Source organism: Panthera pardus, unplaced genomic scaffold, assembly GCF_024362965.1.
Source record: "Panthera pardus isolate Hobbes unplaced genomic scaffold, ASM2436296v1 HiC_scaffold_17, whole genome shotgun sequence".
Lineage (NCBI taxonomy): Eukaryota > Metazoa > Chordata > Mammalia > Carnivora > Felidae > Panthera > Panthera pardus.
This window is the reverse complement of record NW_026526732.1, coordinates 119,050,069-119,076,906: the sequence shown is the minus strand read 5'-3', so window position 1 is coordinate 119,076,906 and position 26,838 is coordinate 119,050,069. Positions and strand designations below refer to the sequence as shown.

General features: G+C 45.9%; 1 protein-coding gene and 1 long non-coding RNA gene across 2 annotated transcripts; both read left to right on the top strand.

The window, feature by feature from the left end:
• Positions 1–1,829: 1,829 nt before the first annotated feature.
• Positions 1,830–22,527, top strand: MYLIP (myosin regulatory light chain interacting protein). Its single transcript, XM_053904884.1, has 7 exons — positions 1,830–2,092; positions 3,226–3,416; positions 14,871–15,056; positions 16,795–16,992; positions 17,483–17,647; positions 18,592–19,012; positions 20,964–22,527. Exons 1-7 carry the CDS (start codon positions 2,006–2,008, stop codon positions 21,051–21,053), a joined length of 1,338 nt encoding a protein of 445 aa, XP_053760859.1. The 5' UTR covers positions 1,830–2,005; the 3' UTR covers positions 21,054–22,527.
• A 3,250-nt stretch (positions 22,528–25,777) lies between these two features.
• LOC128777713 (uncharacterized) lies at positions 25,778–26,548 on the top strand. Its single transcript, XR_008423037.1, has 3 exons — positions 25,778–25,927; positions 26,199–26,260; positions 26,460–26,548. It is a non-coding gene; the product is annotated as an uncharacterized LOC128777713 (long non-coding RNA).
• Positions 26,549–26,838: the final 290 nt, after the last annotated feature.

Sequence of the window (26,838 nt, the reverse complement as noted above, 5' to 3'; positions counted from 1 at the left end):
TGTTGTTTTGTATCTTTGTTTTCGACCAATATTTCTCCCTTTCTATTCATTTCCGCACCTTGTCCGCATTGATTTTGTGAGCTTCCAAAATCTGTGCACTCGATTGCCTTTTGCTTAAGTGAGCCAACTTTTGGTTAGCTGGCTTTGGGTGAGCCAGCTAATTGCCCATAAATAAAACTATTACCCAATACACCTGGATCCCATCTTGGTCCTCACTCTTCTTCCTGTCCTAAAGTTGGTAGTGATTAAGCATAGATGAGATAACAATGATCCAAATATTGTCTCTCTTATAAATTTCCCAGTCAGTAAACTGGAATTAAGGAAATGAGGAACAGGAGTTGACACAAGAGGAGAATATTTCAACAGCACAGTGTGGTGAAGTGTATTCATAAGACACAAAGAAAGCGGCGTCAGTGCACCTGTCTGCCTGCAGCACTGATAGGGGTACTGGGGGTAACCTTTGACTCCTTACAGGTTTACCCATAGTTGGTGGTAGTGAAAGACTGTGATAGGATCCTTCCCTGGAGCCTTCTGCTATGATGCCCTTCCTATTTCTTTAGCAATTAAGGCCACTGGGACAGAGATCATTGAGACTCAGGAAAAGAGGTAAGGACAGAAGCCATTGGCAGGCAATAACAGCTGACATTATAGATCTCCCTGCAAATACAGGGTCATTCAAATGCTCTCCTGGACATGTCTCTTGCAGTTCTTCATAGCAATGCTGGGCAGGGGAGGGCAGAGCAGATATTGGGGTTTCTACTTTACTGTTGAAAACACTGAACTTCAGAGAGATGAAGTAGGTTTTTCAAGGGTCCAAGGCTGAAACCCCATCTTTTCATTTCTCCTATAAAGAAACCAAAGAGGTAGGCTAACTAATGTACCGGCAAAGAGGAACAAGTGAGTGAAGAGCTGTAGGCCTTAAATTGTTAATAGCTACTACTGAGGTTATACCACCTGTTCGGTTCTGAGATAAGTCCCTAACCTTCAAGATGGGGATAACATCTGGTTGCCTGAGAAAAGGGACTGGCAGCACAGCAAGTGATCAATTAACGTTTAATGAATGAATAACACATGAGACAAGATGCGCTACCCCGAGAGAGGGCCTTAGAGCCCTGTAAGGTGTCTTGATTGAGCACAACCAGTAAATAGAAGCCTCCAGGGAGGATTTATACAGAAGCACTAGATCAAGTTCCCTGGCTCATTGGTCCACTGCAAAAACTTTTATGCTCAGGTTTTGTTTTTCCACGGACGAGGTCTAAAATGAGGAGCAGCCATTCCGCCTTCCAACAACCCACCGTGGCAAACCCCAGGGGAAGACGGTTTGCTTTTGGCGTTGGGGTTGCTCGCTTTGCTTTTTATGTTCACCTCCCGAAATGCGTTCCGCGATCGACCCAAGGCTTCTGAAAAACAGCGGCAGCTCGGAGGCGTCGCATCGCCACGCATTCCAGCCCGCAAGAGAGGCGCCCCCGCCTCCGCGCGCCGGGCGGCCGCCCGCTCCGAGCAGCGTCGCCCAGCGGGCAGAGGCGGCGGGTACGTCCCTTCCCGTCCCGGGGCCGCCCTCCTCTCGCAAGCCCTCGGCGTCCGCAAGCTGCCACCTCCCCAGGCGGCCCGGGGAAACTCGGCCGGCGCTGGCAGGTCGGGCCGCGGCCGAGCGGACGCCGCTATTGGCCGGCGGGGCGGCGGAGGAGGGGCGGGGCCGCCGTGATTGGCGGGAGCCCCAGCCGGAGGGGGCGGGGCCACTATATCAGAGGAGTCCCTGTAGCGCCGCAGGCAGTCGGGCTGCTGGAGTGCGGCGCCGCCGCGGAGACCCGGGCAGCCGGCGGGCGGGCGGGCTGGCGAGGGGGTGGCGGGGAGGGCGCGGGGGGCGCGGAGCACGGGTCTGCGGCGCTGCAGCCTCCCGAGGGCCAGCCTCGCCGAGCCCGGGGCTGGGTCTGAGCGGTGGCGAGGCGGCAGCCCCGCGCACACCAAAGAGGAGGCGGCTGTGGCGGCAGCGGCGGCCCCAGCCATGCTGTGCTATGTGACGAGGCCGGACGCGGTGCTGATGGAGGTGGAGGTGGAGGCGAAAGCCAACGGCGAGGACTGCCTCAACCAGGTGACGACGAGGGGCCAGGCGGGGGCCCCGGCCGGTCCCCCGAGGCGGAGGGGCCTCGCGGCGGCGCCGGGCTCCGGGGCTCGCCGCCTGCCAGGGGGCGGGCGGCGCTGCGGCGGCGGCCGGGGGGGGGGGGGCGGTTTGGGGGGGGTGAGCGCGCCCCAGGCGCCCGGCCCGCCCCCCGTTCCTCCCCGTGGCCGTGGGGCACGCGGTCCCCGCACGCTGGGAGCGCGTGGTGGGGGGGGGGGGGGGAAGCTCCCACCCTGCCCCCCACCCCACTCCCAGTCCCGCACTTTCCCGGAAGAAGGCGGTCCAGCCCACCTGCCGCAGGTGTGTGCATGATGCCGCCTTTCGGGTCCCCGCGGGGCCTGGCAGCGCCACCCGAGTCCCCAGATGAGGTGGCTGCTGGCCGGCGCTGGTGCCTGGGGTTGCTTGGCAGACAAGCCCGGCCCTTGTCTCTTGCTGCTTCTGAAATGGACCGTTCACCTGCACCTGCCGGTTTGCGGGGCTCGAGAGGACCTTGGGTTTTTGGTCATCCACCCCTCCGTTGTCTTTAAAGCTCGTGTTTCCTAAGGAGTAAAGAAGAATGGTTCCAAACAGTGCATATGGGTATGACAGACAGCAAATTTGATCTCCAGTGGGACGCCATGCCCTGAAAACCCCCCCGACCTGAGATGTTTGGAAAACCTCTTTTAACAAGCTTCGCTGACACTTGTGGCGTGTTTCCTCGGCGTGTTTGTTTTTTTGGAGTCCAGATGGTTAAAATTGTCCAGATAATCTGCCAGATCAGCTGTGCAGATTGTGCTGGTGGAGGGAATTCCCGTGATGGGAATAAGAGGGAAAATACCCCGTAGATTCCTTTCCTCAGCCTTTCTGGAAGGCTGGTTTTAAGGACTCCTTTTTCTCTACTGCAATCGACCATCTCCTCGGTGTTAAGGAAGCACAAGCCTCACTAGTGGTGTAGCAACACTGGAAGCTTAGAACTTTGTTGTTACAGCTTTAAGGCAGGAATTGTAACACCTTCCTTGAACTTTGCAAAAAGTAGGCAGGGATCTTAGACCCAGATGGAGTCCTTGAGTTTTGCTTTGACTACATGGACTGTTTGCTCATCCATGCTGCATTCATTTTTGTTTTAGGTGTGCAGGCGGTTGGGAATTATAGAAGTTGATTATTTTGGACTGCAGTTTACGGGTAGCAAAGGTGAAAGTTTATGGCTAAATCTGAGAAATCGGATCTCCCAGCAGATGGATGGGCTAGCCCCTTACCGGCTCAAACTGAGAGTCAAGTTCTTCGTGGAACCTCATCTCATCTTACAGGAGCAGACTAGGTAAAGTGATGCTGAACTAAACCAATGTCAACCAGACCTTTGATTCCGCTGAGAAAGGGCCGTTGCACCTCCCCAGAGATGTTCACAGGCAAATTTGTTTGCTGCAGAGTGAGTTGGTTCATAACTGAGAAGTTTTGCACGGCACAGCCCTTTTGTCGAGGTGAACAGGGAGCCGCCTAGTTGGCCTGGGGTACATTTTCTAGCTCTTCCTGTGGTTTTTCTTGTCTTTATAAACAACAAGGGAGCAGGGTTGAAGTCTTACTAACACTCAGGATCAGTGCCACGGCACAGGAGGGAAAAAATTAGAAACGCAACTGACTTCCTGATAGCAGCATCTAATGCCCGATAGTAACCTCTGTCTCAGCAGTGTTAATACAGGTCATTGTAGAGTGTTCTAACAGAAAGCAGGAAACAGTTCCTCTTGGGTTACTTAAACTTAGTCAACTTCAGCCTAGTGTCAGATTACAATATGTAGCAAAGAGCTCTGTCCCACTTAATGCAGATTTCTTTTTTTAACTTTTTACATTTCTTGAAAACTTTGTAAGGTGTAGCCAATCTCCAGCCCACAAACATGTTTACACGTGATTGTTTAGACTGTTAAATTTATCTTCTAGAAAACCACCAGTAGTGGTAGGCGACTAGGGCATGCGGTTTCCTTTTTCCAACAGAAATGTTTTCTCTCCTGGACTGACTGTAATACTTCTCAAGGATGAGCCAGATTAGGAAAGTAGTGTTCAGTATTTATTGCTGAAATGCAAGAGACCTAAATCTTAGAGTGGCATGTAAACAAACAAACAAACAAACAACAACAACCAAAAAGAAAAAAAAATGACTTTTAAACACAACAAACTCTGGATCTAAATTCTACATTTTTCATAATCCTTTGGTTTGGAAAGTTGCCCTTACACGTGAGAAATGGGAGTGTGACAATCTTGAGTAATGGTAAGTGAGCAAAACCCCTTAAGAGGTGTTAGCATGTGGTTTGTTTGTTTACTTAAGAACTGATAGAAACATCTTTTGAGATACTATTTGAATTGGAAATCTCTCCTTATTGCTGCACTTTCAAAGGTGAAGGAGATGTTCAATTTTTTTTTTTCTGAGACAAACTACTATATCGAATTCTCAGTGCTCCTGAAAATGTCTTGAAAAATATCCACATGATTGCATGTTTAAGGATGTCTTAGCTGTGTATATTAATCAGAATAAGTTGGTTTCGGGGGGGGGGGTGGGGTTGTTTGGTTTGGGGTGTTTGTCTAACTTAAAGCTGATTTGTGAAAGTTTCCACTGTGCCCTTCAGTGTGATAAATTGGACTAGAGTAAAAGGATACAGAAACACACGTATATATTATAACATATTGGAGTTTTCATTGTGTGGTTCTGTCATGATTTCGCAATAATTTCTGGGCCTCCAGAGGCAAATCCATTTTGATGATACAAATTCATTTTTTAAACCTGCAGAGGCTTAGAGGACCAAATACATCATTTAAACAAAGGCTGCGGAAATACATCATTTAAACAAAGGCTGCGGTCATAATAGTGTGATACATTTATATTATGAATGGTTACAGACTTTAAAATTTGCCACTAGATGGTCTTTACCTGTGCTTTTTTGCAAGTGAGTTAATAACCATTATCAAGTCCATTTTATTTATGCAAGATATTCTGTGAATTAGAATTGAAATAAAATTTCCTGTTACACTGACTCAATTGACTTTAACTCCTGAGACTCATGCCTCATAGCACTCTGAGAAGGCACATACCTAGTTAGCCCAGGTAATTTTAATTGATCTTAGTTCCTTTTGAAATCTTATTGAAAAATCAGTGTGATCTAAGCATTTGACTTGCTTTTAAAATATTGGTGAATATTACTTGTTTTCAGGAGGTTTGCCCAAAATGCAGAATTTGAAGAAAATGCCTCCTCAAGTTTATACAGCATTCTGCTTTTAATAGCTAAAGCGATTTGTAATTAGCATTGGTGCCTTTTCATTAGGATGAGAAGTTGTCCTGGGTCCAAAAAAAGTCACAATTAGCGTTGTTTTTATGTACATGATACGACAGAGCACAATTACTTATTTTCCCTAGCGTCATGTTAGCCAGATAAAGCTGGCTGGTGAACTTTTTGATGTTTAACAGTTCATTATAAAATATTTATGTAAAATGCCATGAAAATAAAATAGATCTGCGTGTGTTGTCCGTAAGCCCAGCTTTGCCAGTTCGGTTATGAGTGGTGATTTTTGTACCATCTCAAAGTCAAGTCATGAGGGTACGTTCAGTATACTGAAAAGTGTCTGGACAGTTTATTAAATGGGGCTGAAATATCCTGGCCAAATTGGCCTCTGTGGAGAATTAAAGCAATGTACTCACAGTAGAGCTGGTCTAAGTGGGGGCAGTGAATCTGTTAGTTTGCAAGAGACTAGGGAGGCTGCTGGGGAATAGGCTGGAGGGCCTGTTTGTAACTGGAGACTGGGGGGGAGGGCGGCAGTGGAGGGGGGAGCCGAGGTGGGGGGCGGCAGAGGCCCTGCATTCTCAGTGCAGCCCAGCCCCCAACTACCAGGGTATACAGACTTCCAAGACTGAGTACCCCCCCACCCCACTTCATTTCTCTTAAAAGGCCAAGAAGAGCTTGTCTCTAAAATCCCCTCTAGCAGTATTTTTTTTTTTCCTTTGCTTCTGCTTCCCCTCTATTTTCCTTCATGTTTCCCTAAGTATATTTTTCTGAAAACAAAAAACCCAAAACACCCAACTATATCACATGTCTGCTTAGATTGATACAGTTAATCTGGGCTCGGATTTGGCCTAATTTTAGATTCTTTACCCAGATTATTACGTTTGCCGTTGAATGAGGGTCTGGAAAGTAACCAGAGAGTCTTGTCCAGACTCAGCTGGCACATTTGAGAGACAGAGAGACAAGCAGGTATATCCAGCAGATGTTTGCCGTGCTGTGGATTGAAACTAAAAGTGAAACTAATGTATTCTGGAAGTAGATCTGAAATAATAATGATCTTTGAAATTCTTGCCTTTCAAAGGCTCTCGGTTAGTCACAGCAATTCAGACCAGATTTTGTCAACGTTTTCACAGCCAGAGGTTAGAGAATTATATGCTTCGTCTTCAGAAATGGTGATCATACCATCCACGGCCAATAAAATCTGTTTCTCCGGAACTTTGCCGCATTTTAGCAGAGTTCTGTGGTCTTTGCACTCGGGCTTCGTTAAGACTCAACGACACCCGAATTCTCTCCCAGAAATCAGCCTCGATACAAGGGTTCCATGAGTCCTGAACTAACTGTTCAGGGAGATGCTGTAATGCTGAGCGTTGAGTCTCATCAAGATTTCAGTGATGCGAGCGAGGGGTGTTGAGTCTGACTTGTCCCTTGTTAAATCCTGCTGTCTCCCAGGCTCCACTCATTCATCACTCCTTTGAAAAGCATCCGCTGGGCCCTGCTCAGGAGACTGAAGTGTCCCAAGGCATCACGTAGCTTTCCTTTATAGCATCTAATGAGCGTATAATACTACTGTTTACCTATGTGACAATTTGTTTATTGTCAGCTACTCTAATAATTTAAATTCATGAAGCAGGGGACTGATCAACATCGTATCTCCAGAGTCTAGCAAGTGCCTGGTGCATAAACATTTGGTGAAACAATGAATTAAGAAATTAGAGATAAATAGAGATGGAGTTAACGGGCATGAATAATATAAGTTTTCTTAGTGAACTGATGTTCGCCAGTTTGCTTCTATGAACTGAAAAGTTTAAGACTATCTGAGAGATCTCTCACCATTAAAAAATGTATTGTAGGGATTATTCTCTGTTAAGGGTTTGCTCAGCGCTTGGCATTCTTTTGCTTCCTTCCTTCGGCCTCTCCACTTCACCCCAAGCCATTTGTTTCTCGTGGCTGTTAGTTCTCATCTAAAATAAACTACCACTTGCCTGGACCTTCTGTGAAGTTCAGATAGTTTTCAAGCTAGAGGCTCTCTTAAATCTAATTTTCAACCAATTTATAGGTTCTAAGTACTTCCTAAACCCAATTTTTCCCTTTCTCGCAACAAAAATCACTTAGATGTCAAGATCTAGAGAAGAGAGCACCGTTGAAATCCACAGAGCAAATGCCACATGCAACCATGGGCAGATTTGAGGTGGTAATCTTGAATGTGTTCCAGCCAAATCATACGGATCTTAGCCAGGGCCTGCAATGATGTTTGAGATCTTTCAACACATTGTCACTGTTGGTAAAGGTTGCTTAACATAATTTACCTTTTAGGATTCACGATGGGTAGGATGTCACAACAATATTTATCTGCTATAAAGGCGTCACTGTGTTTTACATATCGACTCTGTGCCTAAGAGTAGAATGGCACATTCCCTTTGTTGTTTTTTTTTTAAATGACCAAACTCAAAATAGGCCCCAGGAAAGTAAGACAAACTTGTATATTGTTTCCAGAAAGAATTGATTAGATTTCTGAATTCTAATTTATCTATTAACTCTTTCTTTTTGCTCAGAGTGTAGGCTGTTTGCATTATTGTCTGTTTATTTTAGCCACAGATCTCCCATCTGGGCACATTCAGTATCTTCATCAATGTCTCGTACTTGTATATTTGTATGAAGGATCCAAAGAACATTATTGATTTTTCATGCAACCCAAGTGAACTTTTAATTTTAAATATGTAGTTTTAAATAAAACTTGACTCTTTAGATGGCACATAGGGTCAGACTCCAGGGGCACCAGGCACACTTATTCTCTGAGTCCTGCCCCCACTGTAGCCTGCCTCCAGACCCCTCCTCATTCTAGAATGGCACTCACCACAATCTAGACCCTTGGGAGAGATTGTAGCTAACACTTTTAAACGACAGGATTGCTGGATTTTTGCTTGCCTGGGTCAGGTATCTGTTGTGAGCGAGTAATCCTGTTTTTTCCAAGTGCTTCTGGTGTGGGTTGTCATCGCTTTTGATGTTGGGGATTTCCCTTACCCCCCACTCCTGTATCTTTTAAATGCTTTGGAACCTTAGGAAGAGCGAATTTGTCCATGGTTCCCATTTTGCATTTTGGGCTTTGAGAAGGATTCCCTTAAGCTGAATAGAGACTTGACTTGGTCATTACTTGGCCATGACTCTTTCTCAGTTGCAAGCCTTCCATGGAGTGGAGGAGATCTGATAGTTCATTTGAGGTGTAAGAAGCTATTCATTTGAATTCCTAACCTGACCCTGAGGATTTTCACTAGTGTTATTTCCTCAACCTCTTACGAAAATTTCCAAACATGCAGGTAAGTTGAAGATTTTTGCAGTGAACACCAATACCCCCATCTAGGTTCTACTGTTAACCACTTAATCAGTTTAATATACTTGCTTTATCACACGTTTATTTCTGATGCTTTTCAAAATAAGTTGTGGATACATACACTTCCCCCTAAATACTTCAGTATGCATATCATTAAGTAGAGCTCCATATTTGTCTACAGTTCTTTTTTTTTTTCTTTTGATAAAATATTTACGTATGATGAAATGCACGAATCCTAATTATACCGTTTGATGAGTTTTAACAAACAGATGTGTCTGTTTAAACAAAATCCTTATTAAGATGTAGACTATTACCGGCACTCCAGAAAGTTCCCTCAGGCCCATCTGCAGTCAGTCCTCGCCCCCCGCCTTCCCTCCCGCCCCTCCACAAACAGGGTTTGTTTTTCCGGCATAGATCTACTTCACACACACGGAATCACGCAGCGTCTGGCTTCTTTTGTTCATTATGTATTTTTTAGAGATTCATCATACTGATATATATCGATGGCTTGTTCATTGCTAGATAGTATTTCGCCCTACGAATCTACTACTGTTTGGTGACCCGTCCTTCTATTGATGAATAGCTGTTTTCCAGCTATTGTGAGTAAAGCTGCTGTGAACATTGCAAGTACAATCTTTTGTAGGCCTGTATCTTCATTTCTCTTGAGTAAATCTAAGAATGGAAAAGCTGGATCGCAGAGGAGGTGGTTGTTTAGTTTTGTTTTTAACTTTTTTTTAATGTTGATTTTTGAGAGAGAGAGAGTGAGTGCAAGAGTGTGAGTGAGGGAGGAGCAGAGAGAGAGGCAGACACAGAATCCAAAGCAGACTCTAGTCTCTGAGCTGTCAGCACAGAGTCCGGCGCGGGGCTCAAACCCATGAACCATGAGATCATGACCTGAGCTGAAGTCGGACGCTTCACCGACTGAGCCACCCAGGTGCCCTGGATTTGTCTCTCTTGATCAGTAACGTTAAACACTTTTGTCATGTGCTTATTGACCTTTCCTACATCTTCTTTTGTGAAGTATCTATTCAGGTCATTTACCCATTTTTACCGCGTTGTTACCTTTGCTTTCGAGCCATACCTATTCTTTATATATACCACTTCTTGGTCAGAGATACGTCTTGTAAATGTATTTTCTCCTGGGGCTTGCCTGTTTTCTTAATGCCTTTTGATGAGTAGAAATGTCTGATGTTGGTCAAGTCTAACGTATCAGTTTTTCTCCCTTAGGATTCTTGCTGTGTCCTGAGAAACCTTGGCCTACCTTCCTCCCCCCAAGTCATGGAGCTATTCTCCAATGTGTCCTAAAAGTGTTACGGTTTTAACTTTTACGTTTAGGCCTACAGGCCATCGGGAACTGCTTTTTGTTTCGGTGGAATTTAAGATCCAAAACAAAAACATGTATAGTAATTTTTTCTTATTTGATAGTTTTTTTTAGGTTTTTATCCAGTAATCTCTACACCCAGTATAGGGTTCGGATTCATGATCCCAAGATCAAGAGTCACACGCTCTACCAACTGAGCCAGCCCGGTGTCCCCTTTTTTTATTCGATAGTTTTTAAATGTGATTTGGCAGTTAGTTTGGTTTAAAACAAACTGATGTGGTTAAATGGCTCATTGGACTGAGGCAGACACACTCCGGGATGATCTCAGAGGGGGTCTAACTGGGTGGGGAACACACCAGCCATCACCAACGGATGGGATGGCCAGGTTCAGTGAGTCAGGTCTCGGGAAGAAATGCTGTTCATAGATTCTTAGCCATTTGAAAGATGTTTTAGGTTAGTTACTTAAATGCGGAGTCTAACAGTGAATGTGGATATAGTTGATTTACATTTGTGTCACAAGAAAGTTCTTCAAAATGATGTCACTGGGAAGATACTGGAGGGCAGTGATTGGGCATAACTGCCTATGGTGGACAGGTCAGTGACTCCCGTTGGTTTGCAGAAGGTTCTGCTTTGATTATCAGATGATTTCTTTATGAGACAAATCAGCGTTCAGGGGACAGTTCTCTGCTTACGGTCGTTAAAAGATAAATGACCTAACTGTATTCCTTAAAACTATGGAAAGGAATTAATTTTTAAAGTAGAGGAAATTTGAGGTACTCTGAAACAAATGTATTAAGGATATGTGACTTTTTTTTTTTTTTTTTTTTTTTTTTTTAACGAGACTGGGGCGTTTCCGTCATACTCTGTTTTCAAATCTTCCATAAGGCTACAACACGTGGGAGTTCATTTCTACCCATGATGCAAAGTTAGCCAGAATGTTTCACTTTGGGCTTCTAATCAATCCACTCATCGACAGGATCCACTCTCTTAGTAACTGAGTAAAACCTTGAAGAACCAGGCAGCCAGAAGAATAGAAAATGCAGTTTGAGCCTATGTCTGCAGGACATATCCACAGACATTTACTTAAGACTAAGAAGTAAGTTTTTTCCCAAAGGCTTTCTGTTTGTGATTCTAGCACGTAGCCTCAAGTGAATTAGATAGGTCTACCGCTTTTGATCTTTAGATAAAAAAATTTAAAAAAATTCACTGCAGGCAAGACCTCTTTGTCCACATCTGCTTGTTTTGATATTATCAGTAACCTTTCACCCACTCTACAAAAAAAAAAAAAGGAATGGGGAAGAATCCATGAACCAGACAGTTACAGAGCAGATGGTTCAAGAGAAAATGATTGGGAAAAAAATACTTGTTTAAAACTCACCCCAGGGGCCCCTGGGTGGCTCAGTCGGTTAAGCGTCCGACTTCAGCTCAGGTCATGATCTCACAGTTCATGAGATTTAGCCCCGCGTCGGGCTCTGTGCTGATGGCTCAGAGCCTGGATCCTGCTTCGGATTCTGTGTCTCCCTCTCTCTCTCTGCCCCCCGCCCCATGGTGTCTGTGTCTCTCAAAAATAAGTAAACATTAAAAAAAAAATCACCCCACTAACTGTTGAGCCATCCCTGGATTCCTTATCGGAATGTCTCCAAGCTCTGTCATCTTCCCTGTTAGAAAGAGCACATTAAATAGAGTCTGCTGATGGCTCACCACAGCTGGTGACCTTTGCTGTCACTGCTCCATGGTGCCGTTCTCCTGGAGAACATAAAAATTTGTCACCCAAAAACCAGTTTGTGTCTGGAGTTCACTGTGATAGGGATATGCACCTTCACACGAAAAAGCTGTAAGTTCCATCTATAAAAGGACCTATCAGATATGTTCATACTGTAACCCCAGGGTAGGGCTTGGCACAGAGGCAATGAATGACAAATATTTGTTGACTCAAAACGAAAAGGTTGTTTTATAGCCATGAAATTGGCAAAATGCAGGAAGAACCGTATCGGAGAGTTGACGTAAATAGTAAAGGGGAGGATTCTTCCACTCACAGGGTATCGATTGCATTTCGGCCTAGAATGCGGAGTACGTACAAAAGGCCGGTTGTTCTCCTCCGTTTAAAAAATTCTGACCCACAGGCCTAGAAAAGATTGGCGTTCGGTCTCACCCTGCTGACCACCTGTTAATACTCTGTTACTGCTTTTTTGCCTGATTTCGGCAGCTGCCTCTCCAGAAGCGGGTGTGAACAGTGCCGAAAAAGAAATCGGATAGATTTGGCAAGTCTTCTGTTGCAGGCTACACACAACTCTTGCATAAAGCAGAAGACTAGTCTCTAGGTTGATCGTGGGGCAATACGTGAAAAGACCTTTCCACACGAGCAGAGATCAGATTTAGAAGACTTGTTTTTTGGATTCCCCCTTAAAATCCTACAGCACACCATTTCTTCTTTAAGCACACGTTCAGATTTGTGTCTCCTACAAACACAGCCCCAGCGAAGAGAGACAGATCCGTTCACCAAGATGAAGTTTACCAAATGGTCATCTAAAAAAGGCTTTCGAAGGCCAAAGCCGCATCGTGACGCCGACATCCCGTGGGGAATGCCCGCCCTCCGCTGCTCAGATAGCTGTTTCAGAACGAGTTATTTTCGTGCTTATTTCTTTGCCCCAGTAGGGACCCCCTCCTCAGTTTAGCAGCGTGTCAGAAATACTTTAAAGACTAACAGATGTTTGGGTTAATAAAAACCATGCTTCTCTCCTTTCAGTGCTGTTATGCGTTCTTACCGTGATTTCTTCATCGGGGCTCTCGATAAAGACAACCCTGCAGTATTTGGCAGAGTGTGATCATTTTAAATATTTCTTTATCGTTCTAGAACACGCAAAACATTGAATTCAAACATCTCTTCAAGGAAGATTAACGGCTCTTGCCTGCCTGACATTGTGAGACTGTCCGTAGAGCCCCTCCTTGTGTGTCTCAGCCCCTCTTCCCTTGGCTTTTCTTTCACTGCTCATGTTGTTCCCTCCACCGGGGACGTCAGACGTAAGACGAGAGTATAAATAAAAGCATAAAAGCAGTGTTAAGGATACCCAGCTCAAGCGGGAAGCTGGGCTTACGAGCCCTATTCAGAGCAGTGTTAGAGCTTTACTGCTGGTCGTAATTCAGTTGTTAGTGGAAGGAATATTGTGGCATTTAAGCAAGTTTGAGAGGCTATAACAAGTCATCAAAGGAAGGTTATACCTGTACGTTTGCCAGAGACCAATTTTATAATCTAGACTGGCCTGTCTGTGGCAGTTTGGATACTCCTTTGAGAATCTTGGTGGAGCTGGATTGGCAGGCAACCTACGTGGAGTTTCCTAGGAGTTTCTAAGTCTGACGTGCCTCATAGTGAACGGAGCGTAGTATCATATGCGACTGGGGCAGGCACACAAGGACTGCAACTTAGGTAGGGAAAGAAACTGACCACAGGCCATGTGCAGTTTTACATCCATTCGTAGAGCTCTGTGGTGCCAGGGACACTTAAGACATCCACTTACGTGCAGCTAACTGTGGTAGAAAATCAGAATATGTCAAATACTGTAAGAGAGGAATAAACAGCTTGCAGATGATGTGGACAGAAAGGTATCTAAATGAGGGGACAAAAAGAATACCCCGCAGGACACAGGGAACAGCCAAGACGAGAGTCGTGGAGACGTGAGCGTGCTCGGTCTTTCCAGGAAGAGGAATTGTCCCTTTCCCAGGGCACAGTGGCTGGAGGGAATGGCGGATTGTGTGGCTGGACATCGGGGGCCACACCCACAGAAGCTGGGGTACACGCCAACAGCACGCTTCCTCGGCAAACAGTCGGGATCCCTCGAAGGATTTTTTATTTATTTATTTTAATGTTTATTTTTGAGAGAGACGGCACGAGCAGGGGAGGGGCAGAGAGAGGGGGAGACACAGAATCCGAAGCAGGCTCCGGGCTCTGAGCCGTCGGCACAGAGCCCGACGCGGGGCTGGAACTCACGAACCGCGAGATCGTGACCTGAGCCGAAGTGGGGCGCTTAACCCAGGCACCCCTCCCTCGAAGGATTTTGAGCAGAGAGATGGCAAGCTTATCCCCGAAGCAAGTAGCCTGGAAGGTAGATTAGCAGAGTCGAGAGAGATCAGCTTCGGGGAGATTGTAAATTCTCTGACGGTTGAGAGCCCCAGGTAGGACATCTGAGGTAAAAATGGGAAGAGTGTAACTGGGTTTAAGGAGTTTTCAGAGACAGAAAGTAGATGGGAATAAAATGAAGAATCAAAAGCGGGTCTTGGGGTAAAATACCAAACGAGTCTCTGGTTTTCGCTGGGAGAAAAAGTGGGTTTGGGAAGGAAAGCAGGGAGTTGGGTTTTGAACCGTGAAATTAGGATACTGAACATCCAAGTGGAGACGTCTGTAAGCAGTCGGACATCCGAATAGGATGCTTACAGTGGTTGGGGCAAAGCCTAGAGATTTGGGGGTCATTTGAATAAAGGTGAGGATCTAAGGTACCAAGTCCATGTCAAGATCAGGTTTATGTGAACAGCGTTTCTTTAAAAAAAAAATGAAATGCGGAAACCTCTGTGAGATTATTTTGTATGTGCTGACTTGAATATTCCTGAGCTTGTCTCAGATTTGTTTTGTCTGAGTTACGCTTTTTATTCCGGAGAGACGAAAGTCCTTAGGTTTATTTTGCCTTCATACTAAAAACAAAAAAAAAAAATGTTTTTTAGTGGTGAGCGTTTTCAGGGTGGCTTTTTAAGTGACTGTGTGTTCCTTACCGAAAAGGGATTGTGAGATTGCACATCAAGCTAGTCCCCCGGTTGAGCTTGACATCAGGCTAGTCCCCAGGGTAACCTCATTGTCACATTGCTTTGCAGGCATATCTTTTTCTTGCATATCAAGGAGACCCTCCTGGCCGGCCACCTCCAGTGTTCCCCGGAGCAGGCAGTGGAACTCAGCGCCCTCCTGGCCCAAACCAAGTTCGGAGACTATAATCAGAACACTGCCAAGTACAGCTACGAGGAGCTCTGTGCAAAGGAACTCTCCAGTGCCACCTTGAACAGGTGAGGCTGCTGCGGAGGTGACTGTTTACATTCATAGATCTAGTGAATTTATACATATTTCCCAAAGAATATGAATCTCCAGTATGTATACAGATATTTGGTAAGGTTAAGACTAGGCCGTTTTCCAGTTTAGCTAAGTTGTGTTCTAAAGAGTCTCAGCCTTCCCTCTGAGAGATTTACAGGCACAAAACAGTCCACCTAAATCTATGCCCTTATATAAAATGCTATGGAACGGGAATTTTTTGAATCTCTGAACTCTTAAGAATGTAAATCTCTGGGTGGCTCAGTCGGTTAAGTGGCCGACTTCTGCTCAGGTCATGATCTCACGGTTCATGGGTTCGAGCCCCAAGTTGGGCTCTGTGCTGACAGCTCAGAGCCTGGAGCCTGCTTCCCATTCTGTGTCTCCCTCTCTCTCTGCCCCTCCCCCGCTTCTGCTCTTGTCTCTCTCTCAAAAATAAACATTAAAAAAAAATCTAAAAATGCAGGTCTCTTCAAAAGTCTGTCATGTCTGTTAGTATTTTCTTCATCCCAGCAAAGACTAAACAAAGAGGCCAAAATAGGTGTTATCTTAGTTATCTGTTCTTGGGGGACACGTTACCCCAAAACTTAGTGGCCTAATAACTATATATCACGCTCCTGTGGGTCAGGAATCTGGCCATGGCTTGACTGGGTTCTCTGGATCGAGACCTTTCACGAGGCTGCAGGCAGGCTGTTGGTAGAGTTCAGTGTCATCTGAAGGCTCAGCCGAAGGAGGGGCCCCCTTCCACGTTGATTCTTGTGGCGTGTTGGCAGGGCCTTATTCCCTCTCCGCATGGGCCTCTCGAAGGGGCTGTTTCATAACGAGGTAGCTGGCTCCCCCCAGGACCAGCAGTCCAAGTCAGAGCAAGAGAGAACACCCAAGACAGAGGTCAGTGTCTTTTTAGAACTTAATCTCAGAAGTGACATCCTACCACTTCTGCCATATTCTGTTCATCAGAAGCAAGTTATGAATCCAGCCAGTGATCAACACAACAGGCACTCAGCACTCAGGTGAAGGGATTCGCACAAGAGTGTGAATACCAGGAGGTGGGGATCTTCAAGGACTGTGTTGGAGGCTGTCTGCCGCGGTAGACAGAATAAATCCTGCCGATGATCTAATCAACCCCTTAGAATGCTATATATATATATATTTTTAATGTTTGTTTATTTTTGAGGTGGGTGGGGAGAATGAGTGGGGGAGGGACAGAGAGAAAGAAGGAGACACAGAATTAGAAGCAGGTTCCAGGCTCTGAGCCATCAGCACAGAGCCCACTGCAGGGCTTGAACTCACAAACCGCGAGATCATGACCTGAACCAAAGCTGGACACTTAACTGACCCGACTGTGCCACCCAGACGCCCCTATAATGCTATATTATAATGAAACTTACAAAGTAGACCCTTGCACGAAAAGTACCTATATACAAAACGTCTCATGTATATTTTTAGAGATTTTCCATAATTCTTCCAATTCACCCCTATTCGGCCTCTCCACTTGCTTTTTTACTAAAATGTCTAATAGTTGAGATCTGGAGCAGTGTCTTAGAAGTATATTATTACAAATTTGTTAAACAAATGAAATGTCATTGCTATATCACTTTAAGTGTTACACATAAATGGCAGTGTCTGTATGATTCACTAGGGAAAATGATACAGATTTCCTCTCTAAGGACCACATGCGTTAATCTGTCCACGCCTCTCTGCCCTTTTGGCATCCTGCAGCATTGTGGCAAAGCATAAGGAGCTGGAGGGGACCAGCCAGGCTTCTGCCGAATACCAGGTGTTACAAATCGTGTCCACGATGGAAAACTATGGCATAGAGTGGCATTCCGTGAGGGACAGTGAAGGGCAGAAACTCCTCATCGGGGTTGGACCTGAAGGAATCTCCATTTGCAAAGACGACTTTTGCCCAATTAATAGGTAACGTACCTACGTCTTCCATTTTGTTTCAGCCCCGAATGTGCATATATCCCTTTGTAGCTCTGATTATTAAAATAGATAAAACTGGAAAGGGATTTGCTAGACAGTTAGTTATCCTTTGGGGATGAAATGTTTCATTTTGGGTATGTATATTAATTTGAGTCAGGCCTCGATAACCATTGAATTACTCTTTAAACTACAAACTCAAGTGTATTGATGTGGCAGAGTTAATATTTTTTAAGTACGTTCACTGCTGTAAAACTCTCGTTTCCACCTACACACGCGTGCGCACGCGCATCACTCCCAACACTTCTCTCCACAACTGGTTTCCAACGCGCCTCTATGACTAGGGAGCCAAGTGCTTACTAGGAGTCCTAGAGCGATCTGATTCTACTGCGGGGTCCTGAGCACAGGAGAGTCCTACGAAAGGGCACACACCCTGACGGGCCTCTCCTTCCGGGCTTGCTCACCTTCTCATCCCGTGTTTCAGGATTGCTTACCCGGTGGTCCAGATGGCCACCCAGTCGGGGAAGAACGTGTACTTGACCGTCACCAAGGAGTCCGGAAACAGCGTCGTGCTCTTGTTCAAGATGATCAGCACCAGGGCCGCCAGCGGGCTCTACCGAGCGATAACGGAGACGCACGCTTTCTACAGGCACGTAGCGCTCCGTCCCCACAGCCCGAGCGTCTGTCTGCAGCTCTAAGTTTTCAGGTGCCACCAAGGGGCCTACGCTTTCTGGTATCGCTGTGTCCACGAATCTTGTTCAGAATTCAAGAAATCCACTGCTCTTGAACATTTTGTTCGTTCTATTCTGCGTGGCGGTGGGGGCCTTCTCAACGTGGTGCTGCTTTTACCACAGAACGTGGTGGGAGTGAGCTGCACAGACCCCTTCCCCCCGCTTCTCTTGCCTTCTTTCCTCACGGCAGCTCCTCTCCCGGGAGCTCTGAGTGGTTGGACCCGTCCCACAACGGCTTTAACGCATCCCCACAGGATGACCTAACCGTCCTTGTGGGGAGCCGATATCCCGATTCCTCACTCCGTAGTACAAGGATTTTTTTTTTTTTTTTTTTTTTTTTTTTTTTTTTTTTACTGACAGTAGCAATACCCTCGTTTCAGAAGGTGCTTTAAGGTAGACTTGTGATTTGACCCAAATATTTGAGAAATTGAAGCTAAGAAATTTAATTGCCATCTTAACCTTTTTTTATGTTAAGGTAGACACACAAATCTTGGAGCAGAATGGAAAATTTGTAGAAATTTTTAACATAAAAGCCAGGACTTGAAAGAAGAAAATGTCCTTTTTTCCTCGCCACAAGCTGTTTTTGACGACTGCTTGTGTCCCCGGAGGTGAGGGCGCGCGCTCCCTGTTTCTGCGTTTATGACTCCTTCATCAAGGTCCTTTGGGGACACTGGAGAAACCTGGAGGTAGAATCATGAAAATGTTTAGCACAGATACCACTGGAAGAATTTACTTGCAGGCATGCACACAAGAATATAAATGTCTGCTGCCACAGAATATTCTCATTCACGGCAGCATTTGAAGGTCTGAGTCACAGAAGTGCCCGGGCTTGTAGGTATTGACGTGCCGCGTCTCCCTGCAGGTGTGACACGGTGACCAGCGCCGTCATGATGCAGTACAGCCGAGACCTGAAGGGCCACTTAGCGTCTCTGTTTCTGAATGAGAATATCAACCTCGGCAAGAAGTACGTCTTTGATATCAAAAGAACGTCTAAGGAGGTGTACGACCACGCCAGGAGAGCCCTGTACAACGCCGGCGTCGTGGACCTCGTTTCGAGAAGCGACCCCAGCCCTCCGAACTCCCCACTCAAGTCCTCGGACAGCGGCCTGAACTGCACCAGCTGTGAGGGCCTCAGCTGCCAGCAGACCAGGGCGCTCCAGGAGAAGCTGCGGAAGCTGAAGGAGGCCATGCTGTGCATGGTGTGCTGCGAGGAGGAGATCAACTCCGCCTTCTGCCCCTGCGGCCACACTGTGTGCTGTGAGGGCTGCGCCGCCCAGCTGCAGGTGATGGTTGCTCGGCGGCCCTCCCCGGGTGGGAGGGCTCTCTCCCCACTGTGACCGGGGTTCCTGAGCGCCTGCTGTGTGCCAGGTGCAAGCCGGAGGGCCCCGCCACGCCCGGCTAGGGTCCCCGCGTTCGGGGACCTCAGAGGTGTTGCTATAAGGGGACATTTTGGATCGCCATAGTATTTGCCACAGTGTAACTGCTGTAAACCGTAGGCTTTTTTCAGGTTCTGGGAATGAGGCTCAGATTCACAGGGCAGCGCGTCTTAGTGTGGTGACCGGGGGCTAGAACCCAGGCCTCCCGAGCACTGGTTCAGGATTTGCAGCTTCCATTTGTGTCTCTTCCCGCTTCCCAACGCTTAGGATGGTTTTTGTTTTGTTTCGTTTTTTAAGTTTGTTTATTTATTCTTATGTTTTTAATTAAAAAAATTTTTTTAAGTTCACTTATTTATTTTGAGAGAGGGAGAGTTGAGGAGGGGGGGAGAGAGGGAGAGAGAGAATCCCAAGCGGGCTCTGTGCTGTCAGCACAGGGCCCAACACAGGGCTCCAACCCACAAACTGTGAGATCATGACCTGAGCCGAAATCCAGAGTCAGAAGCTTAACCGACTGGGCCACCCAGCCTCCTCAGGAGGATGGTCTTTATTATTTACTTAAAATACTTGAAAAAGAATACTTAAGAGGTTTTAGTCATAGCTACCTTCTAGTTATCCATGGGTGGATTGTTTGCTCTGTGATTATCTGTGATTAATTTTCTTTGATGGCTCCATATGCCTCTAGGGGGCATCTTGGATTGGCCTTTAGTAAGTCAAACTAATTTTAATATCAGTACAAAAAATAAAAGTCATGTATGTTTTCCTTTCTTGCACCTTACATTTCCTCTTACAATTATTTTTTCTGTTCATTTTCATTTCTAAGAACTGTTTGCTTAATGTCAGTGTGGTTTTATTTAAAAGAAGCCCTCAATACATTTAAAAATTTTTAAAAAGTAGGAGGGGAGGTGCCTGGGTGGCTCAGTCAGTTAAGTGTCTGACTTCATCTCAGGTCACGATTTCACAGTTCACGGGTTCAAGCCCCGCATCAGGCTCTGTGCTGACAGCTCGGAGCCTGGAGCCTGCTTCGGATTCTGTGTCTCCCTCTCTCTCTGCCCCTCCCCGACTCATGCTCTGTCTCCCTCTCAAAAATAAATAAAACATTTAAAAAAATAAATTAAAAAAAAAAGCCCTAAATATCCAGTCCTTCAAAAGCTGCTAATTTCAGAACTATTTTTAGGGTCCTATAATGAGCCATCAGGATGCCTTTGTCTTTCTGAAGAGTAGATCGTTCTACTACAAGGAGTTATTTCTCCAGCAGCGGTCACAGATTTGCCTTTTTCCACCTACTTGGTCTGATCCCCATGCCTAAGGCTCCCCTGTGGTGGGGGGGGGGGGGGGGGGGCGGGAGGTAGGGGGGAAAGGTGGGGGAGGGACAGCGCTTGCTGAGAAGCCAGCCGGGGATGTGGCGCTGTGACCTGTGACTTGGAGCAGAGCCATGTTCACTGGCCACATGGCATTAATGACCCAGTGATGCTGGTCTGAGTCAGCCAGCTGCCCAGACTCCGGAAGGGTCTCAGATTTCCTGCCTCACTGCCAGAAGGGGTTACAATTGGCCCCTGGAGGGACCACAGCCTTCTTGCACGGCAATAGTTCTTCAGCAGCCACTCGTTGTGCCTGGTTTAGCGCGTGACTGCAAACCTAACTGATTGCCTGCACTTCATACTTTTCCCCAATATTCTGAGCCCCTTGTAAGGTATAGAATTTCAAGCCCATTAGAAAACAAAGATCTCTACCAGTGGAGAGCTAGAAATAATTGTGACCACCACTTACTAGCAAACGGAACAGAGTAGGCGCCACACGTGAAACTGAAGACACATCCTTGAAGGTGTCCTAACAAATACTGTTGGCTTCTCTTTTCCAGTCCTGTCCGGTCTGCAGGTCGCGGGTGGAACACGTGCAACACGTCTACCTACCGACCCACACCAGTCTCCTCAACCTCACCGTGATCTGACGTGTCGTGCACTTAACTGGACAAGCCACGTTTCCGTGAACTGCACTATTACTTAAACTAAAAAACGATCGTGGAGAAAATAAGTACTCTGACACCCATCTGCCATGCAGTGTTTAAAAAAGAAAAAAAAAAAAAAGGAAGAATCAACAGAATGTTCCTCCCCATCAAAACAAACCATGCGTAGAATCCGCACCTGCAGTGGTGGGGACCAGGAAGGGTTCTGGGACACAGACATGTTCCTTGGGCTCATTCTTCTTATGATCAAGTAAAGGAATAAGTCAAATCTTTGATGTCAGTTAAGTGGCAGCATAGCCAAAAAGTTGGGTACCCTTTAGGAAAGGATATTGTTAAGTCTCCTTAATGTATCCCAAGGTAAGTTTCCTACTTGCAGCAAATTTTGTAAGAATTCGTTTTAAGAATTTACTTGGTTCTTTTTGTACGGTCATGGAGCTCTGAACATTTTAATAGGAAATTTTTCTTAAAGAAACCGTCATTTTAATGTCATTTCTGTTTTTATAACTTGGTCAAGAATGATTGGAAGGCAAACAGACGCAAAGATCAATTCTGCGACTTGTAAAAGGTTGATCACCAGGTTGCCCGATGTAAACCGGTCTGGCTGGTGGAAAACCGGTCACTCAGTGTGCACGGCTTCCTCTTCCCTCCCCGTCTCCTCACCCCCACGTCTTGCGATTTATAAGACACTACCGGTCTGGTAAGAAGATTTCTGTGGAGCAGTCCTCACTCCTTGGGCTCTTGAGTTGGTGGAGTAGATTATTTAAGTTGAAGAGGGAACCCACGTTCCTCGGAAAGCCAAGTGTTGCTCGCGGAGATGAAGCTTCCCGGTGTACAAACCGGGGGGTTCTCCACTTCTCCCCAAAACTCCAGCTTCATCCGGTGGGGTCGCTTTTGCTTGAGCCATCGAGCCTTTACAGCCTTATCATAGGTATCTTAGAGATTGTATGCTTTTTGTTTTTGTTTTTGTTTTTTTTTTTTTTGTAAGTGCTTACGTATTAACGTTCAGTTGTCCCCTCCCTACGTCTCAGAGGGGTTTGGAGCTTCTTCGTTTCTTTGTTCTTAATCAAGTTATCCACTCCCACTTGGGCATTTTGGACGCTGGTCAGCTTGTGGGTTTTCTAGGACGTCGGGACACCTAGATGACCTTATTGGGTGCAATACTAGCTAAGTTAAAGCTAGGAACCTACACTGTCACTTTACTGAGATTTCCGAGTATACTTTTCATATTGCCTTAATGTAGCAGTAATGTGTTTATGCATTTGTTTCTTTGCACAGACATTTTGTCAAATATTAAAACTCTACTTTTTTATGGCACATATTAGCATATAAGCCTTTATTCCAAGAGGTATTTATTTTTTCACTTGTAAAAAAAAAAATAATGTTTCCACATAAAGAACTCTGTTATATCCTCAAGGACTTCTGTCTTTTGTATTCAGGATAATAAAGACTTTAAAGCAAACATGGCTGTTGGAGTCATCACAGTTTTTGTCATTGAAGCCAGTTGTCTTCACTAAAAAAAAAAGCATTGGTGACATCACACTTTATTGTGGTCATATATGGAAAACTTGAAAACGTTGGGGGTATTGGCTCTAATCGAGAACATTCATCCACTTATTCACTCCTCTGCTTTCTGGTCTAGGATTGAAATGTAGGCGAAAACGGAGTAATCTATGTAAGCAGATGCAAAGTAAAAATTGGGGATGGGACCAGAGGGTGTTGGAGGAGAGGAATGGCAGAAGTGGAAGGTAACAATTTAATTTTTTAATGTTTATTTTTGAGAGAGAGCACGAGTGGGGGAGGGGCAGAGAGCGAGGGAGACACAGAATCCGAAGCAGGCTCCAGGCTCCCAGCTGTCAGCACAGAGCCCAACGCGGGGCTGAAACCCAAGAACTGTGAGATCATGACCTGAGCCAAAGTCGGACGATTAACCGACTGAGCCACCCAGGCGCCCCTGGAAGGTAACGATTTAGACCCAGATGATGCAGCTAGTTAGTTGCCTGGACAGATGAGTACCTGTCGGGGTCTGAACAGTAACGGTCTCGGGACAGACTCTGGGAATATACTTTGTGGGACGCCTCGCTGCTGCTGCTGGGATCTGCTGTAAGCACGGCCGGATGTGCTCATTTGTGCTGCTGGGTGTCGTCTAGAACGCGGCACGTTATGTCTGTAACTGATAATTAGCTGTAGCAGTTGAAGGATGTGATTTCAACTGCAACAGAAGTTCAGTCCGGCACAAGTCCGATCATTTCCAGAAAATAACCTTTTAAAAATTGAGAGATGGGCATTCATTTTCTACGATTCCTGTACCTGATTCAGTCTTCCGTCGATTTCTAGCAATCCTTCGTTCGTTGAGTACGTAAGTTATTCTTGCAGGCTGGAAATTTAACGAGGATCAAGACGTGATTCATCTGTCACTGCTTCACACAGAGAGGTTAAATACTCAAAATCCTAAGACCATGAGGAGGAGCTGCGGCAGGGTCAAGGAGCTGGATAGCTAGAAGGGGGCATAAAACGTGGCAGTCAATAGGAGGTCCAGGGTTCTGGGAAAGAGTGGGTCTATTTTGAGAAGTGAGGAGATGCTACAAGTTCCCAGACCGTAGTGAGCCGTGGACACGTGTGAGACAAGCACGTGGACCTTATAGGTGGAGGCCAACGCACGTTGGGTGGCGTGTGAAATAACAGGATGGTGCTGGAGGAGGAGGCTGGGTCAGAGAAGCATTGTGGTCTTGTATTTTCAGTGGGAGGGCATGGGTAGGCATAGAAGAGACGGCCATGGAGAGGCTGAGTTAAACAATATGGCGGAAGGGCGTCGCTGTGGCTCAGTTGGTTGAGCGTCCACCTCTTGATTTCGGCCCAGGTCACAATCTCACAGTCATGGGATCGAGTCTCACGTTGGGCTCTGCACTGAGCGTGAAGCCTGCTTAAGATTCTCTCTCAAATAAAAATGAAACGGCAGGGAGGAATAAATGGAGAGACTGAAGCCTCAAGAGGCTGTTCTGTCAAAAGACACAAGTTACAAGGGTTACAAGTCCACCCAGTGCTGTCAGTGAGGAGCCCAAGGCAGGTCCTGAACCCACGAACCACGAGATCATGACCTGAGCTGAAACCAAGAGTCAGTCACTTAACCGCCTGAGCCACCCAGGCACCTCAGGCCAAAGCTTTAGTACAGTTCTCCCAAGCAGTGGAAGAAAGCCTCGATGGAGTTTGAGTATAATCACCATCTAAGACAAAAGGCAGCCGTTTTTGTCTTTCTCCTTGCTTATCACGAGTGCCTTCTCGCAGAACTTCTAAAACACCACAGATGACTTTTATTCATGTTTGCAGAGTCTCTTTGAAATGGGTTTAAAAACTGCAAGATATTAAAGGGTTAGCCCTATGCCTTTTAAAACCGAAACTGCGTCAGGAGCACCCAAACGACACACATTTAACACACCTGCTCGTGGCTTAAAGAAAAAATTCATTCCAAGCAAACGCTGAACACCCGCTGTTCATAAAACTTGCACGAACGCTGAGGAGGAGAAAAACCTTGAAGGCGTGAGGACGCTATCAGGGAGCGATTCTTCTAGTTGAGAAGAAAATTCCTACACGTTTATGAAACAGATGAATGGTTCTAAGACCACAAATAATAATCCGTAGGCATATGTGTGTATAGACCTCTATTACACGTATATTACATATATATGTATTCTTACCATTTTTCCTCCCTGATCCTGTTCCTGAATACTTAGATCGTTGTAGGCTAGGTGAGTTGGGGAAGGCTTTTTGAAGTAGGTAAGTTGTTCTCTGTGTTGAAGTGAGTATAGAATTTAGGTTGGCGGGAAGGAAAATAAAACTCAAGAATGGGGAAGAGCCCATGGGCGAGAAGCACAGGGTACAAGGAACAGAGAGGGAGAAGTGAAGCCAGTTCATGAAGAGCCTTGACTTGCTGGAATAAAGGTTTTAAGTTTGATTTGGTAAGTGTGTAAAAGCTGTAGTGAGGTCTTTCTTCCTCTGTTGATTCACCCAGCTTTTTATTCATTAACTTGGACATTGACTTATCAGCTTGGCAAATATTTATTAAGCACCTAGGATAGATCAAGCTCTCTCTTACAGGCCTGGAGCGGTGGTTCTCAACCAGGGGCCCTTTTCTCTCCCCCCAGGAGGCAACGGGCAATGTCTGGAGATGGTTTTAATTGTCACACTGGGGATGGGGTGCTACTTGCATTTAGGGAGTGGGGGTCAGGGATGATTCCCACAACAAGGAATTTTCCAGCCCCGGATGTCAATGGTGCTGCTGTTGAGAAACCCTGGGCTAGAAGGTACAAATGTCAGAGATAAAGTCCTTGCCCTTTAGGGTTACCAGGGGGAGGGGATACCGTAAACTAATAATTCCAGCACACTAAGGTCCACAGTGAAAAGAGTACTGGGTTATTTTGAAAGGGCAGGACACTATGCCATCAATTCTGTTTGGGGTTGGAAAGATTTCTGGAAGAAAGTCACATTGGAGATGAACCTTCAAAGATGAGTAGAAGGTTGGTTTCCCGGACGGGAAAGGTGGGTGGGAGGAGGTTGTTCAAAAAGGTGGCCTGTTTGGGACCTAGTGGGTGGCTTGGTGTAATTGGAATTCCAGGTCTGTGGTGGGATGGATTGAGGCCCAATGGTGAGAGATGACATTAACATAACACATCCAGGCATAACACATGGATGGCATAACACATCCAGGAGGGTGCTATGGGCCCCGCCCACCCCTACCCCAGCCCTACTTGATAAGAAGGTCAATGTCCACAAAGGTCACACAAAGGAACCTAAAAGTAGCTGGGTTCTGGGATTCTGTTCACACCACTCTCGTCTGCAGATTTTATTTCCGCATCTGGGCTCTGGTAAGTGTGCGTCCTCTGAGCTTTGAGTAAAGGTAATAGCAAAATAGAGCTCTCGCTAATAATTTGCCCTAGAGATGGAAGCTGTCAGATAATCATTCAGAATTTAAAACCTCATTTCAATATTCCTTCAGATGAAGAAAATGGTAAGATAAAAATATAGCAGGGCTTATTAGCACCGCCTTACCCATTTTCCCCCTAAATGGTTAGAACATGCTGCCTTTCCCTGCTCTTTACCTCAGCGTTTCCGTTATTAAAGCTGTCTATTTCTCAGTTCTAAATCCTAGGAGGATTTTCCCCCATGAATTTAACATGACTGACGAAGCCTGCTCCAGGGTAAAACTTTACTGCAAATTATCTAACTCAGACGAGGCCTCATAATAAAGAGACCGAAAAGGAATCACGGCCCTTTTGTGGCTTCAAATGTGGAGTTACCTTTTTCCTTCACCCCCAATTTCAAGATTATGCATAATGGAAGTAGGCCGGCTTTATAAAAAGATTACACGCAACAAATGTCCTTTGTGTTCAAAACCAGGGCTCCGCTGCTGCATATGGCCAGGAGAGTGTGCGAGTGAGCGGTACGGGTGGAGGAGAGTGACAAGGCTACTATTTGTAAGCTTCTTCCTACACGTGTGGAACGATGCTCACGCACGCTGGGCGGGTACGGCCCTTAGAGTCAAGGCAGCACCTTCCGGAATGGTACTCAGGTTATCTATTCGAGTCCAGCTCCCTACCGTGTCTGACCATGGCCTTCCTGGGTTTTAGGTATTCTATAAGCTCTACCAAAGCAAGTGTAACCTCCACAAATGAACCAGTTACACTGGAAAAGGAAACTGGAAGCAGAATTATAAACCTCAGTGCCTCCTCTTTCCCCTCTTTGTAGGAGAACGTGTAAGGTGTACGTACGTAAGGTA

Bases quoted from the DNA above. Each gene is read 5' to 3' on its own strand.
- MYLIP (XM_053904884.1), top strand. From the start codon at position 2,006: ATGCTGTGCTATGTGACGAGGCCGGACGCGGTGCTGATGGAGGTGGAG. The intron at 15,057-16,794 runs GTGAGGCTGCTG...GGCATCCTGCAG, and splicing joins TCCAGTGCCACCTTGAACAG to CATTGTGGCAAAGCATAAGG. The intron at 17,648-18,591 runs GCACGTAGCGCT...GTCTCCCTGCAG, and splicing joins GAGACGCACGCTTTCTACAG to GTGTGACACGGTGACCAGCG.